The 14,564-nt window shown below is 40.4% G+C and overlaps 4 protein-coding genes across 10 annotated transcripts; 2 read left to right on the top strand and 2 right to left on the bottom strand.

Moving 5' to 3' along the window:
* Positions 1-54: 54 nt before the first annotated feature.
* Positions 55-1,276, bottom strand: ndufaf8 (NADH:ubiquinone oxidoreductase complex assembly factor 8). Of its 2 annotated transcripts, none has more exons than XM_082544825.1 (3): positions 971-1,276; positions 326-448; positions 55-240 (listed from the first exon to the last, which is right to left on the bottom strand). In XM_082544825.1, exons 1-3 carry the CDS (start codon positions 1,049-1,051, stop codon positions 181-183), a joined length of 264 nt encoding a protein of 87 aa, XP_082400951.1. In that variant the 5' UTR covers positions 1,052-1,276; the 3' UTR covers positions 55-180. The 2 variants fall into 2 exon arrangements, with proteins under 2 accessions (XP_082400951.1, XP_082400952.1); XM_082544826.1 differs by having other exon boundaries at positions 55-251; positions 338-448.
* Positions 1,277-1,403: 127 nt separating this feature from the next.
* tepsin (TEPSIN adaptor related protein complex 4 accessory protein) lies at positions 1,404-7,472 on the top strand. 4 transcript variants are annotated; one of them, XM_082544357.1, is made up of 13 exons: positions 1,404-1,521; positions 1,818-1,890; positions 2,179-2,270; positions 2,379-2,472; positions 2,566-2,633; positions 2,741-2,822; positions 3,173-3,244; positions 3,325-3,513; positions 3,644-3,827; positions 4,270-4,383; positions 4,729-4,807; positions 4,890-5,024; positions 5,136-7,472. In XM_082544357.1, the coding sequence occupies exons 1-13, from the start codon at positions 1,483-1,485 to the stop codon at positions 5,751-5,753; spliced, it is 1,839 nt and encodes a 612-aa protein (XP_082400483.1). In that variant the 5' UTR covers positions 1,404-1,482; the 3' UTR covers positions 5,754-7,472. The 4 variants fall into 4 exon arrangements, with proteins under 4 accessions (XP_082400483.1, XP_082400482.1, XP_082400485.1 ...); XM_082544356.1 differs by having other exon boundaries at positions 1,405-1,521; positions 3,322-3,513; XM_082544359.1 differs by having other exon boundaries at positions 1,419-1,521; positions 1,763-1,890; positions 3,322-3,513.
* Positions 7,473-8,133: 661 nt separating this feature from the next.
* On the bottom strand, positions 8,134-10,361 carry LOC309713035 (protein VCF1). Its single transcript, XM_082544374.1, has 3 exons — positions 9,737-10,361; positions 9,251-9,356; positions 8,134-9,025 (listed from the first exon to the last, which is right to left on the bottom strand). Exons 1-3 carry the CDS (start codon positions 9,751-9,753, stop codon positions 8,768-8,770), a joined length of 381 nt encoding a protein of 126 aa, XP_082400500.1. The 5' UTR covers positions 9,754-10,361; the 3' UTR covers positions 8,134-8,767.
* amz2 (archaelysin family metallopeptidase 2) lies at positions 10,329-14,560 on the top strand. 3 transcript variants are annotated; one of them, XM_082544373.1, is made up of 7 exons: positions 10,329-10,416; positions 11,150-11,228; positions 11,736-11,909; positions 12,051-12,179; positions 12,390-12,553; positions 12,735-12,911; positions 13,648-14,560. In XM_082544373.1, exons 2-7 carry the CDS (start codon positions 11,150-11,152, stop codon positions 13,801-13,803), a joined length of 879 nt encoding a protein of 292 aa, XP_082400499.1. In that variant the 5' UTR covers positions 10,329-10,416; the 3' UTR covers positions 13,804-14,560. The 3 variants fall into 3 exon arrangements, with proteins under 3 accessions (XP_082400499.1, XP_082400497.1, XP_082400498.1); XM_082544371.1 differs by having other exon boundaries at positions 11,150-11,438; XM_082544372.1 differs by lacking the exon at positions 10,329-10,416 and adding an exon at positions 10,423-10,572 and having other exon boundaries at positions 11,150-11,438.
* The last annotated feature ends 4 nt before the right edge of the window (positions 14,561-14,564 follow it).

Genomic DNA, 14,564 nt, shown 5'->3' with positions numbered 1-14,564 from the left:
GTTATTTCTGTACATTTTGCTGATAAAAATTAATAAAGATCATATATCGAAACATCAAAGTCAGGGTTTTATTTATTTACACACAGACACGCACAGGTTTTCACGTTAAAGACTACGGCAGTTCTTAATGGCTTATCTCAACCACACCAACGTGAAAAACTTCTTAGCATCAAAAGTCAGTCAACTTGGTCTTCTTGAGATTGGTCCAGATAAGCCTGGATGATTTCCATTCATCTGGCTCTTTTTTTGGCCTGTAATAAAATCAAATATATAAATAGGTAAATGGATAACATTAAACAGAACTTTCAGTGTGACAGTTGCTGACACTGGCACTTACTGCATTGGTAAAGCAGATCTTCAGTGCTTCAAACTCTTTGGCACACAGATCCTTCCTCAGCTCCTGTGTGCCTGTTGTGGTAGCAGCTACACACTTTCCATACACTGCTGCCTGAATAACACACAAATTAAAACGTCACATGAAGCACATTTGTTAATGTAATAAATAACTGCATTACTTGGACCAATGTTTTATTAACAAATGTACCCATTTTTATTAACTTAATTTCCACTGTTTGTTTATTAAGAATTGGCACATTAACTTTATTGCCAAAAATTCACCAGAAGCTAAACCATGCTCTAAAATGTTAACTAGGTAAATCTAGTAATAAAAAATAATAATACAATACAAACAAGTGCTTATGTGTGCTTTAAAGAATAATTAACTGGTAGGTCTTTTTGTAAACTACATCTTGAGATAATAAAGTACATGGCAGCACGTGTATATTGTTAAAAGCTTAAATGAGGAAATATTTTGGATGTCCCCTACTGGGAGCTGCTGTAGAGATGGCAGCTGGCTTTGATGGGAGAGGCAGCTAAGTTTATTCATATCTAATGAGAAGAAGAGAGGTTCCAGAGTTGAACCCGTTCAAAGGATAATCTACCAAGCAGTATTTTTCCACCATGTACTTACCTCGTTCGCACACTGTGCAAAAAGTTCCGGGAAAAGTCTCATTTTCTCCCTAGTGCGACTCCAGACATTTGACCCAGACATGCTGTTCAGGCGTAAATAGATTTGTTTTAATATCTGGTAAATTTTTTAAGTCAACGATTTAAAAAAAAACGAAGCAGCAATATTTTCGTGTCAAATAGTTTCTTAAAACCTCTGACAACTCAAAAGAACCGAAATTATTTTTATCATACAACTAACAGACGGAGCTCCGGTGAAAACCCTGGGCAGCGCCATGTTGACGACTGTTTACGCCCATAAAAAAATCTGAACTATGATTCGTTCATTTCCTTGTCAGAAAAAGCATTTCTGAAGGTTGATTCGTCATGTTCCAACTCCTGGTTTAACCACAACGCCAATAGAGTCGAGGATTGCTGCTTAGTGTTTTGTTATTGGCTAGCGGTCACCTCAAGCCCCGCCTTTCCATCGTACACCTCGAAGGAAGATGAGTAACCCGCAGCTGGGACTGCTAAATCATGGCAACATTTATGGAACGATTAGCCTTTCTTCAGAAAGTAAGTAATATCGACAGTCGTTATTTTAAAAAAAAGAACACAGAGAAGCCGAAACGAACATGTTAAATGTCACGTAACGTTGACGTACTTATTTAAATCTATTAGCTTTTGCGAAACCATAGCTTTCTTTTAGCCTGCTAGCTAACATCCTTAACCAACATCTTTTGGCTTTTTACTTTCTGTTTTTCACTGGACGTGTCAGGTTGTTTCGTTAAAACTTAATGCTGCACACTGGTTTAAGGGTCAGTTTGCGGTCAACCGAAGTGGTAAACCACAATTTCGTCTAACTATCCAAGGTGCCCACCCTGATGAAGGCTACAGCAGATGATGAAAACCCCTGTCCTGGCTACCTTTTCCAGGAGATTGGAAGTATCCTTTAGCTGCTTCTGCTGTTGACTGCAAAAAGTTCCTACTCCTGCTGGCCTCTTTTGCATCTTAGAGCTGTATAAGTAGGCTGTGGCCATGACTCTACATAATCACTGATGGGTACATACCTTGAGCATGGCTAGGATAGGATAGGTTAAAATTATATTTTTTGTGTGTGTGAAGAAAAGGTCTCACGTGGGTTATCAGTCAAATGTTTATACCAGCTAAACCATGGGAGTAGTAATATCTGTGTGATGAAGTGTTATATCCTTAATTCTAAGCACACTGTAGAAATCTCCCATGAGTCTTCAGGTTGTGGTCAGTGTTTGTTGGAATACCTCCTGGAGAGGCTACAAGTGGAGTCCTGTCATGTCAAACTGAAGGTGAGAGAATTGCTTTTGCTACTGTTTCTGTCTCTTTAAAGGACCTGTACATTGCTGATTGCAGTTTACGAGTAAGTGTGGGTTCTGTTCTTGCTTCTGGTGTATCAGGTGCTGAAGATTTTTGTCCACCTCTGTGGTCATGGGTCCAACCATTTCCTCACAGAACTCAGAAGGAACTCCACCTTCATCCAGCAAGCATCCGGTTAGATTTTTCTCATTTGTGCGTTCAACTTTCATTATTTTGCTGCTGCCATCGTTCATACATATTCACTTTGGGTAATTTTTATTTGATAAGTTTACAGCGGCCCTCCTGATCCCATCCATGGCACAGCATTATATGAGAAAGTGAGGAATACAGCACAGGTACGACATGGGTTGTTTTGTATTTTCATCTCAATATAGTTAGTTACACAGAAAGGGAAGGTGGCTTGAATAAGAACTTTTATTCTTTGCCGTTCATCCATTTACAGGAAGTGGCCCGCTTACTTTTCACAGATGTCATTCCCTCCAAAAACAGTATCACTTCAACTAACCTTGCCCCCCCTACAATGGGTAAGTGCTAACACACATTGATTATGACCATAAACGGCACTCATCTTTCAAAGATGGGCAGGCGGGCGGGTGACGTGGACACCAAAGTTTGTGAAAGTGATAACTCAAAAATGAATTAGAAAGTATAATTTTCCTGATGAAAGATATAAGCTTTAAAGACTTAAAGACCCAAATATATGTACTACGTCCTGTATGCCAAACTATTGTACATCACTTTGCTATCAGGTTTGACTTTAGCGCCATGTAATAAACAAGTAATAGAAGAGAATGGGTATCTGTAGATGGGATGAAAGAAGTAGTCATTAAATTGCATTGTGTGTACAATAGTTAATTTGTTTCATTCTCTTTAGGTATGGGATCGGCCACTTCCCACAGATCAGGAATGCAGGGTTTTGGATACAGTCCAAGAAAGCAGGGGACAGGTGAGGGAAGCCGAGCTGCACAGTACATACAAATCAAACTTACTGTGTGTGTAAATTTCTGGACCTGTGCCTTGCAGCAGGCAGCGACTCACTTCTGGATAAGATTCAGAAAGCAGCTGAGGTGGTGGCGAGCGCTGTCCTTCCCCCTACTGAGCATCAGGGGATCCGTCTCCATGACAACCATTACCGGGCCGTGGTGGCGCCTTCTGCACCCATAGAGGTGGCCGTGCCAGCGTGTGCCTATAATCTGCCTGCTTGTAGACCGAAAGGTCAGAAATGAAGCTGGCACAATTACGCATTTTATTGAGGCAAGATTGAGGAAAAAGTATCAACTGAAGCCTTAGTAGCGAACAGATGTTTATAAATTAAGGTTTTCCTCATGTGTCTTCACTTCACCAGTGACTAAGTGGTGTCCGGGGCAGGTAGGAGGTGGCTGGGAAGAGACGGACAGTGGCAACAGCTCCTCTCACAACTCCTCTCAGGACATCGCTGCCAATAGCAGGGCGTCGGTGGGCAGCAAGTCAGCTGGCACAGGAAGCCAATCAGGGGCCAGCAGAGAGAGCAGTGGGGACCTATCAGATCGGTCAGTGTCAAAAAAGTTTAACCTTTTTAACACATCATGCCCTCGAGCCTTTTTTTTTTTCTTTTTAATGCATTAGCTGAGAGCAAGTACTGGATTTTAAACAGACTTTACCCAATGCCTGTACAGTGACAGTGCATTTAATCTCCTGTTGTGTGACACACGAGAAAAGGAAACATCAGAAAATTGTTCATGTTTGAAGAGGGCTTGTAGTTTGTTAAACCAGCTGTTTTTATTCCAGTGCAGTCACATTTAGGAGCTTGTAGCATAATCTCCAAATGTTCTGTGTGCAGTTTGTACAATTTACTGTTTACTGGTCACCTAAGAATAAACCTTTTGCCAGGATTGTCAGTTTTTCTATGCAGTAAGCCATGTTCCTGAGCATTATAAGCCTGTGTTTTCTTTAAGTTTGTTACTTTCCTCTCATACTTTGTGTGGTTTCCAGGGTGGAGGCCTTGCAGCTAGGGGATTGTGGTCAGGAGATGGCACTCATCAATAAACTGACTGAAGGCTCCAAAGTTTTCCTTTCCAGAGAGGAGAGCCAACACTTCATCAAAGAGTCAGTGCACCAAAATCCCATTGAAAACACAACAGCCTGGGCTGGTTCTTTTCTACAAGCTGGTTTCTCATTTTTAATTAGTTTTTTAGTAAACTCCTGATTGTATTCAGTTGCCTTTTTTAATATTATTAATTGAGCTATTTTCATCTTATTATACATTTTTGTGCTCCTGCTTTTGTGTTATTTTTATTTAATTCAACTATTTTACTCTATTCTATTTTAAGCTTTTTTATTGGTTGTTTTGGTTTCTGTGATGCAGTAAATTGTTGGGACTTGTGGCACGATTTCAGTCTCTCTTTTTTTTTTCTTTGTTTTTTTTTTTTTTTTTTTTTTTAACTCTGTCAGGTGCTCCATTCTTAACTGTGAGGTTGTGGTGGAGTTGCTGTCTTGCAAGCTTCAAGATCCTTCCTACACCATTAAGATGGTAACAATGAGAAGACATCGAAAATCAGAATTCTTTGTTTCAACTTTACTCTGATTATAGTGTTGTTTGTCTACTCTTGCAGCGGGCGCTGTGTGCTGTCGCATCCCTGATGACCTCTGACCTCCTCTCTCTGGAACAAATGTTTGGAGCCACACAGCACAGACTTCGCCAGCTGAGCGAGGGCCCTCCAGGACCGGTGGCAAATAAAGCCACCAAGGTAAACGAAGCAGAGGGAGACTACTTAAGGACAAGTAGTAAACCCAATAATACTTATTTGTGCTTTTTTTTCTTTTTCTTTTTTTTTAATCTGCATATCTCCTCTGACTAGATCTTGCGACAGTTTGAGGCTTTGATGGGCGGATCTCTGCATGCTACCAGGCAGGATGCAGTGAACAGCCATCAGGCAACAGTGAATCAGCTTCACACCTCTAGCAGCAATTTACTGCCAACACACTTGTTTGACAGTTTCAAACTTCAACAGCCGGACACTTCATCTGCAGGTGTCATTCAACCACCAAAGCACCCATCTCCCCCTCCTAGTCAGGATCTGGCTCAGAGCCACGAATTAGCAGAAGATCAGGTCCAACCAGTAAGGACAGGCGAGGTGAGACTGCATGCTGAAGATTCCGAGACTGTTCAAGATAAAAGCACCCTTGCTTCATGTGAACCTCAGAGTAAGCCACACCCCCAGAGCAGACTGTCTCTGTTCAGTGGCATGGAGCTGGTGACCAAAGGAAAGCCGCTGTGTAACAGTGAAACATCACATGAAGAGGTGGAGGACAAAATAGGCGACAGGATAAAGGAGATGGACGCTGTGCATAAGTCCGATTGTTCAGTGAACTCATCTATCACCAGTAAAACCAGTGAGGATGTTCCCTCAGTTTGCAGTTCCTCTGCATCTAATTGCAGCCAGTCAGTATCAGCTTTCTCCTTTCTCAACTTTTGATTGCAGGCAACCGTTTAGAGCTGTTCTACTTTAAACCAATGATGTCATCATGCGTTGATCCTTTTGGAAACCTGTTTAATGTTCCAAACCAAGATCCAACCAGTTAAGTTGTAAGTGGATAGCAGATTCTAATTCAGTTTCTTTTCTTATCTGTGTGCCTCTTCAGAAACTGTTTTTAAACAGCAAATTGGGCCAAGAGTGAGATTTGGGACTCATAAATAGAGCCTGCAGATCATGTCCATCTATGGATGGTTTGTCTTCTTAAAGACAGGTCTTTGTCTGCTGCAGTGTATTTTAAAAGTATTTAATGACTGAAGTTGTCTTGGATAAGAGGTCTTTACTCTGCCTTACAAAGTTACAGGACAATAACTGCAGAAAACATGAAATGAGAGATCTTTGTAACATTTACTTTAGAAAACTTAAGCTGTTTTTCCACCTCCGTATCTTTAATCCAAGACTCTTGTGCAGCTGTGCATGACATTACAGTTCAAAATCACATTTATTTATGTCATACTGGGCCTCAGTGCAGCTCATCAGTTCATCCTCACCGTCAGAAACGAGCTGTCTTTTACTCTTCTGTGCTCATGGCCAGATCTGTGTACCTGAGGTGGTCTCATTAGGGGTATCTGCTCTCACTGATGTCATACAGAGACGGGTAGGAAAAAAATGTTTCGATCAATCTGAAGCCTGAGCTTTTAGCTTACAAGAATTACTTGAGCAAACACTGACCTCATTATTTGAAACTTCCATCTGTTTAAGCAAATAAAAAACATAATGGGTCCCCTTTCTACATAGTGCAAGGAAAGCACAGCCTTGACATGTGTTATGAGGGGGAAAAAGAACTAATGAATAAATACTTCTTTAAAAAAAAAATCATGGTTTATGAAAAGGCTTATTCAATATCTGGAAGGCTGATCAAATAAAAGTCCAAACCAAAGCCTAAGCGAGGCTAGTCTTCAGCAGCACCAGTTTTAGTTCCTGCATCATTTGCAAACAAAAATGCTCCAACCTGCTACTTTTCCATTTTCCCTAAAAATGACACTTCTGTGAAATCATAATGTTTAAATAGTAAAATGACAGATGTAGGCCTAAATTTAAATCTAATAAAGTACGCAGTTACTGTGTTTTGGCTTTGCGGGGCACACTGGTGGTTGCTTTTTCTCAGGATTTCTTTTATGTAACAACTTCCACCTCTGCAGCACGGCCTGAACCTCTGAGGGGGAGAACCTCTGTTTGAAATTTGCACTACAGTCGCTTTTCTTATGAACTCAAATCAAAAGAGAGTTGTCTTCCATTATTTTTGGTACTAAGCTATTAAGTCATTGTAAATGTTCCAAGTGTAAATTTAGAAATTTATTTATTATGTCTGCTCTGTTGACTAAAATGAGACTTGTAGAGTGCATGATTTAAAAAAAAAAAAAACTTGGGGGAATTAATATTTTTGGGTTATTGTGTGTGCATAACTAATGTCTCGACTGTTTGATCATATGTAAGCAGTCATAAAGGATTTCTCATTTCAGCAAAGGTTTGCCTTCATTGTTTCAGTTACATATTTATTGCAGTGGAATGTAGTTCAAACTACACGCCTAAATCGTAATTCAGCGTAATTGTACTATAATGAACGCCACTGATGTGTTTCAGTTCAGTGAACACAAGCCAAGCTGTTCAACATGCAGGACAATAAAGCATGCTGTATTTTTGTCACAGCACTAACCACTACGCAGTCTTGATGTGATTTGTTTTGTTTTTTTTATCCGACATGTTTGCACACATCACTTTTGGCAACACTTTATTTCAAATGATTCAGGGAAATTACATATGAATCACTTTTACATTTCATTTTATTCCAAACACAGTGTACTGGTCATATTAAACCACCCATAAACAAGTATGGCTGACCGGCTTATGACACACAGATACACAATGTGGAAAATGTGGAACAAGTAAACACTGGGTTCTAAATTATTTTAAAGAGTCTGTTTTTGTTAGAAGCGCTGTGCCGAGCGGAGTGCTGCCTGACCTGCACTTTCCACAGTGCCTTCTTAAGGACCTATAATTAGCCAGGGTTTAATCTAAGGTTGGATTTCAGCCAAAAAGTCTATGAGGATCTCTGTTCCATCCTCTTAAACCCACTGACCAACCACACCTAGACATTTTAGATTCATTTAGCCAGTGACTGCAAAAAGTAGAATGCTCTAACTTTATAGCTTTGGTTAGAGAAAACAAAGCCTAAAATATTCTTTAATGGATTGTATTGATCGTGCTCCTTAGGAGTGAATCCATTGGCCTTCTCCATATGGGATCACAATAACTCCCACTTCTCTGATGGAAACAAGCGACCGACTGTCCCAGTCAAGAGTAAACAGAAAGACTTCCAGAGTAAAGTGCTTAGCTTTATTTAGTTCTGCAAGCACTTTGGATCATCATCATCATCACACTTTTCTTGTGATTAGCACCAATGAAAATGTCCACGCATCGACGCACGCATGTAAAGAGAAGGAGACCTCTTCATAAAGTGCACGGGGTGCATGCATACACACACACATACACACAAATCCACACGTACACATCGATACTGCACAGAAAACCACAGTGGCTGGGCCATGGAAAGGCGGATGTGCTTATGATCTTGACAAATGGTACATGTCGAGGTGGGGATGAGCCCAGGATCCATAAACCTCCCCAGTGGGGTTGCAGCTGTATGCTGTTTTCATAATATGTCGTGTGCGATGGTACGACAACTGAAAGTTATCATGCCACATACATTTCAATCAATAAAAAAGTTGTTATTAATAATAATAATGATAAGAACTTTGTAATACCATAATATTTTCAGAGACAGTGAAAATCTCATACTGTTGCAACCCTATTCCCTACACATCATCGCCTTACACCTGACCCCATGGTGTTATTGAGGCTTTCTGGGAGGCACCATCATGCCAGCAGTGTTGACACTGATGGGTGAGGGACAAAATGGTCAGGAGGCAAGGTCGGGCGAGGGCCGGAGGTCACGGTCATGTCGACCCTGGTCGTCCTCTGGTCTGCAGACTGCTGAAGTGCGCCTCCCTCAGGACTCTGTTGATGTAGTCATATGAGACACTTCTTCCGTCACCATGGAAACCGTGCGGCAAGGAGCTGGCAGAGACTTCGGGCTTTGGGCTGACGGGGTCCTGGGTCCTGCAGCTGTTTTGGCTGTGTATGCATGGTCTGGTGGTGGCCACTATTGCTCTCTCTGGACTGCTGATCCCATTGCTGCTGTCACTGCTGGAAGACTGCAAACACAGAACAGAGTTGGAGTCTGAACAGCAGCTTCACAGATGGATGCACAGCCTGTGAATAAAGACGGTCTAAGCTCTTTCTGACAGCGGCGCACTGTATGTGATCCCAAGACACGTGCTCTATCTGCAAAAATGCAGCAAGATTTACATTATAAGGTAAAAGACGTCAACTTTTATAGACAATCAGGAGCAAATCCACAATCTATGTATGTGTCTCACCTCTGAGTCCAAATCTGATACAAGCAACGAGGGACCCCCTCCTGACCTCTTGGCCTGAGGCCTCAGCTGTTGGTCTTCCTCGCTGTCGCAGCTATGGTGCCTTTTCCTGTACAAAACAGCGATGCAAGGAACAGAGAGATTGTGTGACAGAAATGATGCAGGGAGGGGGAGACAGATTGGGCGGAGGAAGCCAAGAGTATCAGAAAGAGAGTACATGACGAGGAACCAAAAATAGCAACACAGGCTGAAGCAGTTATATGAACAGGCATGTGGCACTGGTACTATGAGACCATACAGACTTACACAGCTTTACTGGGGTCTGTATGAAGCTATATTATATGACTAGAACTTGGATGCCTGAAAAATGTGACTTAGTCATAACATTGAATTACAATGACATAATAACTCAGTGTATTTTTCCATATGGTGATGATCCTATAATAAATAATTGTGAAATATTGTGAAAATGTATGTTCTCGTCTTTACCTGCTGTCAGTCAGCATTTCTCCAGTCTTATCGGATGCTTATTTTTGGCAAACAGAAAGGTTGACACTCCTTGTCAGCCGGGTTAAGATGTCTTATTTAAATGCTTTGGCAATGCTGCTCTCTCTCATCTCACTGGGAAGTCCAGGGTGTGTAAAACGAGCTATCTTCAGCCGGCTGAAGAAGCACCGGTAGCCACAGGAAAGCAAAAAATCTCCGCTCTGCCAGCGTCTCGGCGGGGCCACAAATTTAGCCGAACGAATAAAAGCTAACAAGCAAGTTGCTAGGTATTCTCGTTTACGCTGTGAAATCTCGAGGAGCCCCGGTCATGACAGCAAAGAAGCAAGCTAGCCCGCTAGCTGCTACCTGCTACCGTTTGAGTAGCCACTTATCTAGCTAACTTTAGCTGCACTAACCGAAAGTTCTTCCGCTTTCGTATGACGTCTACTTGCCAATAAGCGTGTTGAATTGTTCTCTTTAGTTTGCAACAGTCCGCTACGAGAAACCAGACCGGCAAGTTTACGATAAATCTGATTTTAATGTCTGCACTACAATACGTGATACTCCGAAGTCTTTTGGAAGACAATCGCGACTGCGAGCTTTCTTTTTTCTTTAACCCCGCCCCTCTGTTTACATGACGTAAATATAGCTTCCGGTGTGAACAAATAGAAGTGTCGGTTAAGGTATTTTCTCATTATTGTATCCTTCCCTATTGACCCATTTGCCTTATTTGTACTTTTAAGTGTTTTAAGTGTTTTTTTATTGTGTGTCGAACAAAAGTGCAAAAACGCGTTTGCTAACTATTCTTTAGAAAATATCATATAGCATTAAGCTAGCTTGTGAGTTTATATTTACTGTAATGTAATGTAGCTGCTATTAATGTGTGATAATGGTTTTCTCTTCTTCCAGTCTCCGCTATTTAGCTGCTGACAGAACTGGACTGACCTGATATAATTAGCCTACAATTAGTGCATAAGTATTTAGCTTTTATATTGAAGGGGTTTGACAAAAGAGTTAGAATAACTGTTCAGGAAGTACAGCCATTTTACACACAGTACCTCCCTTCAGAGAATCCAAAGTAGTCGGACCGTAATTGTAATTGTTTTGGCCAGGTGCAGTCACTCCCTTTTAATTTTAGTTTAGCTTACTTTGATCTCTTGGTGGCTTAATGTTTATCACAAAACACTAGAGTGGATCAGTCCTCCTATCTAACTCTCGGCAAGAAAGCAAAAACATTTACAAATACATTTCTCAAAATGTCAAACTTTTCCTTGCCACATGCATCCAAAGAGAGCAAGACATCCATGTAAAAGGAGTAAAAAGAATCAATTTATGTGATGGGGGGATAAAAGATGGGAAAAAACATTGTCTTGTCTGCAGGGTAATTCAAGTTAATGCAATGCATTTCTCCTGCAGATGAAGGTGATCCAGTACACTCCAGAGAAACTCCATACAGCTTTGGTCTCCAATTCTCAGTATTTAACTAAGGTTTATAGTAAGTACACAAAAGAAGAAAAGCGCCTTCTGGAGGAAGGATTCCACGCTGGGCAGCCGGGTTCCCTTTTCCAACTCCTCACCGTGCACTCTGACTCTGACTGGATCCTCGCTCACCCCGAGGAGCCCGAAGACTTTGAGGCCTTTTACAGAAAGCCTTATCGCAAGACCCCAAATGAAAGCCAGAGTACTATTTATATTCAAACCATAGGTGTGCATATCTGCATATCATGTACTCAGAATCTCTATTTCTCTCAGTTCTAGCGGAGTATGTGTGGGGAGTTGTGAAATGTTTCTTACAGGATTCAGTAGCTTTCAGTTGATGCCCTTAGCAGTGGACATAGAGAGCATGAGAAGAAAAAATGAGAAAGAAAAAACTATAGTCAGTTAATTTTGGGCATTACAAATGGGTAAAGTATGTCTAGTGTGTGCAACAAAAGGGTGTGGTCTCCAAATTCAGCATGCCACTTGGTTGCTTAGGCTTAATTCTGCACTTTGTTTGTTGTAGGTTCTTTTGGAGAAGTTGCTGCCCAGACAGACCAGTATATGGAGTGGCTGCGAGATTACTGCCAAGCCTTCTTCTACGGGCTTTCTGTGAAGTTGCTTCCAGCAGTTGCAGTGTCTGAAACAAAGTGCTCTTTCAGGGTCAACAGTAACTCTTACAACCTTCAAATCCTTACTGGTAATGACTTAAAAATAAAAACAAAAAACGTACATTTAACATTTTTCCATATCAGTTAGTGACTTTGGACATTTTCCTTGCAGTGTCAATCTGGGTTGGTGCAATTTTCTTTGTCAGTACTGTTTTTCTCTTTAACTAAAGGCGATCTGCTACAATTTCTGAAGAAGAGGAAACCAAAAGATGCTTTTTGTATTGTTGGAATCACAATGATTGACCTCTACCCCAAAGATTCATGGAACTTTGTCTTTGGACAAGCTTCTCTGACAGAGGGTGAGGTTTCTAAAAGCAAAGCACTAGGTTATTCAAACACAAATCCGTCTTGATGCAATTTGTTCCATGAGCATTGGGGAGGAGATGCTTAGTTTTTTTGTGTGTGATGCAATGTGACTGAGTAGCCACTAGATAGTGCTAAAGTGAAATACATTAGAGGGGAGATAGCTTCCTGTTTCCTTTCCTCAAATTTTTCCTAAATGTGTACAGGAATGGGCGTTTTCAGTTTTGCCAGATATGATGACAACTTCTATAAGAGAAGTTATGCTGGAAGGCTGAAGAAGCATCTTCAGCCAAGGCAGAAGGATTATTCTGTGTTTGACGGCTATTACACTCCACCGATCACTAGCTCTCTGCTGCTTCGATCCTGCAAGGTTACTAAGAAACATCTCAGTTTATTTAATGTATTTAGTTATTGTTGGTTTGCCAGTGGTCATGATCTGCCCACTTGTATCAACATGTCTTATCAAAGCACTTATTTCCATAGACCCTTGTAAACCTTCACTCTTGTGTCTGTTTTTAGTCTTCATTGTAACTTTAGTGTTTCTGCTCCAGACAATGACTCACGAGATCGGCCACATGTTTGGAATCTCACATTGCCAGTGGTTGAGCTGTGTCATGCAAGGCTCCAACCACCTCGATGAGTCTGATCGAAGGCCCTTGGACTTTTGTCCCATCTGCCTTCGCAAACTGCAGTTCGCAATCGGCTTCAATATAGCTGAAAGATACAAGGTAATGACACATTGATTGCTGAAGACAAGGAGATAATTACAATATTAATCCCTTTACTCTCTTTACTATTTGGTTATTGAATAAATACAGCACCAGCAAGACATTAATTGGAGTTTATCAGACCATTGTTATTTTAACAAAGATATAGTCTTTGTATACTCTGTGCTGGAATAGTGAGAGTTCATCTGAGTACTTATTTGATGTGGGGTCATGGGTTAAAAATATTGATTATTTCAGATTTCTAGCTAAATCTATGCGCTGCACTGTGTCCTCAGCCTACCTGACATGCTTGAGTTCACAGTGGGCCTTTAAATCAGACTGAATTTTGACCCCAATGCGCTGAGCAAGTAGATAGTAAAAAACATATTTCACACAGGCTGCTTCACAGTGCCGGCTTGATTTTTAACTTGGCGTTTTTTTTCTCGTACTTTATTTTGTTTTCCACGTTTTGTGGAAATGTCATCACACTGCACTTATTTGTTGTTTATGAAGCATCTGGTAACAGTCACTGTCAAAGCAAGAATGCAAGAATCTCCCACACAGTATTGAAAATGCATATAAAAATAAAAAATGGAAAGATACACAGAAATACATCAAATAAAAATCAGAAAAAATAAATAATATTTATTTTTAATATTTATAATATTTTTATAATATTTATATTTTGAATAATATAAAATAATATAATAAACCTCAGTTAACCTTTTTTTTTTTTTTTTTTTTTACTGTTTATCAGGCCTTACTTCACTGGATGGACGAGGATCAGACTCAAACATCAGTGAAGGCATCAGCCAGTCATACCACACCTCACTTTACAAAACCCACCGAAGCCTTTAATGCATCCAAACTTTGGGTCTGCAGGTGTTTGGAAATACTGGAAAAGGATCAATAATAGTTCTTTTTTACTCTATTTGAGCACTTTATAAATTGCATTCATCCACTCAGTCATACAAGCACTTTTTACAATCCCAAAAATGTTTATTCTTCAGGTCTAACACTACTGGAGTAATAGAAAGCCGTACCTCCTCCGTCATTTGGTGTTTTGATGAAGGTACTTGAGAGTGCTTTCTTACACCCTCCATCCAATTTTTTTCTGTTCTTAACATTTGTGTTGCTGTTTGATTATCAAAGTAGATTTTATGTATCAAAAGTCCAAGTATTGGCTAGCCACTGTAAACAGTCTACTGAACTGTGCTGATTAAAGCCCAAAACCATATGTAATGGGCATCTTGCGTGGTTGAGTGGGTCATCTACTGATCAGAAGGTCAGTGGTTTATTTTTCAGCTCCTTCAATCTGAAAAATATTGCCCCCAGTGCAATGTGATGCTTAGAAAGCACTTAAAATCATAGACTAAAACACTAAACAACTCTATTTTACTTAATGACGTGATGGTAGCACTTTGGAAACCTGTGTTTGCACAATGTAAATTCAATTAAACATGTAGTATGTATATAAGATTTATCATATAATGTTAGCATTTATAGGTTTACAGGTTTTGGAAGACTAAGCCAGCAAATTTCTTTTCTGTCAGTGTATCTGTGCATTCTGGGATTCATTTGCATGTTTTCAAATAAATGTTGTGTTCAGTGAATGAACATGTTGTCAGTTTGTCTGCTGGGTTTTAGAGAATAAACCATGTTCACCTGTCTGTT

This window comes from Aulonocara stuartgranti, assembly GCF_965226115.1.
Source record: "Aulonocara stuartgranti genome assembly, chromosome: 8".
In the NCBI taxonomy this organism is placed as follows: domain Eukaryota; kingdom Metazoa; phylum Chordata; class Actinopteri; order Cichliformes; family Cichlidae; genus Aulonocara; species Aulonocara stuartgranti.
The sequence above is the reverse complement of the archived record's forward strand: the minus strand, read 5'-3'. Positions and strand labels throughout refer to the sequence as shown.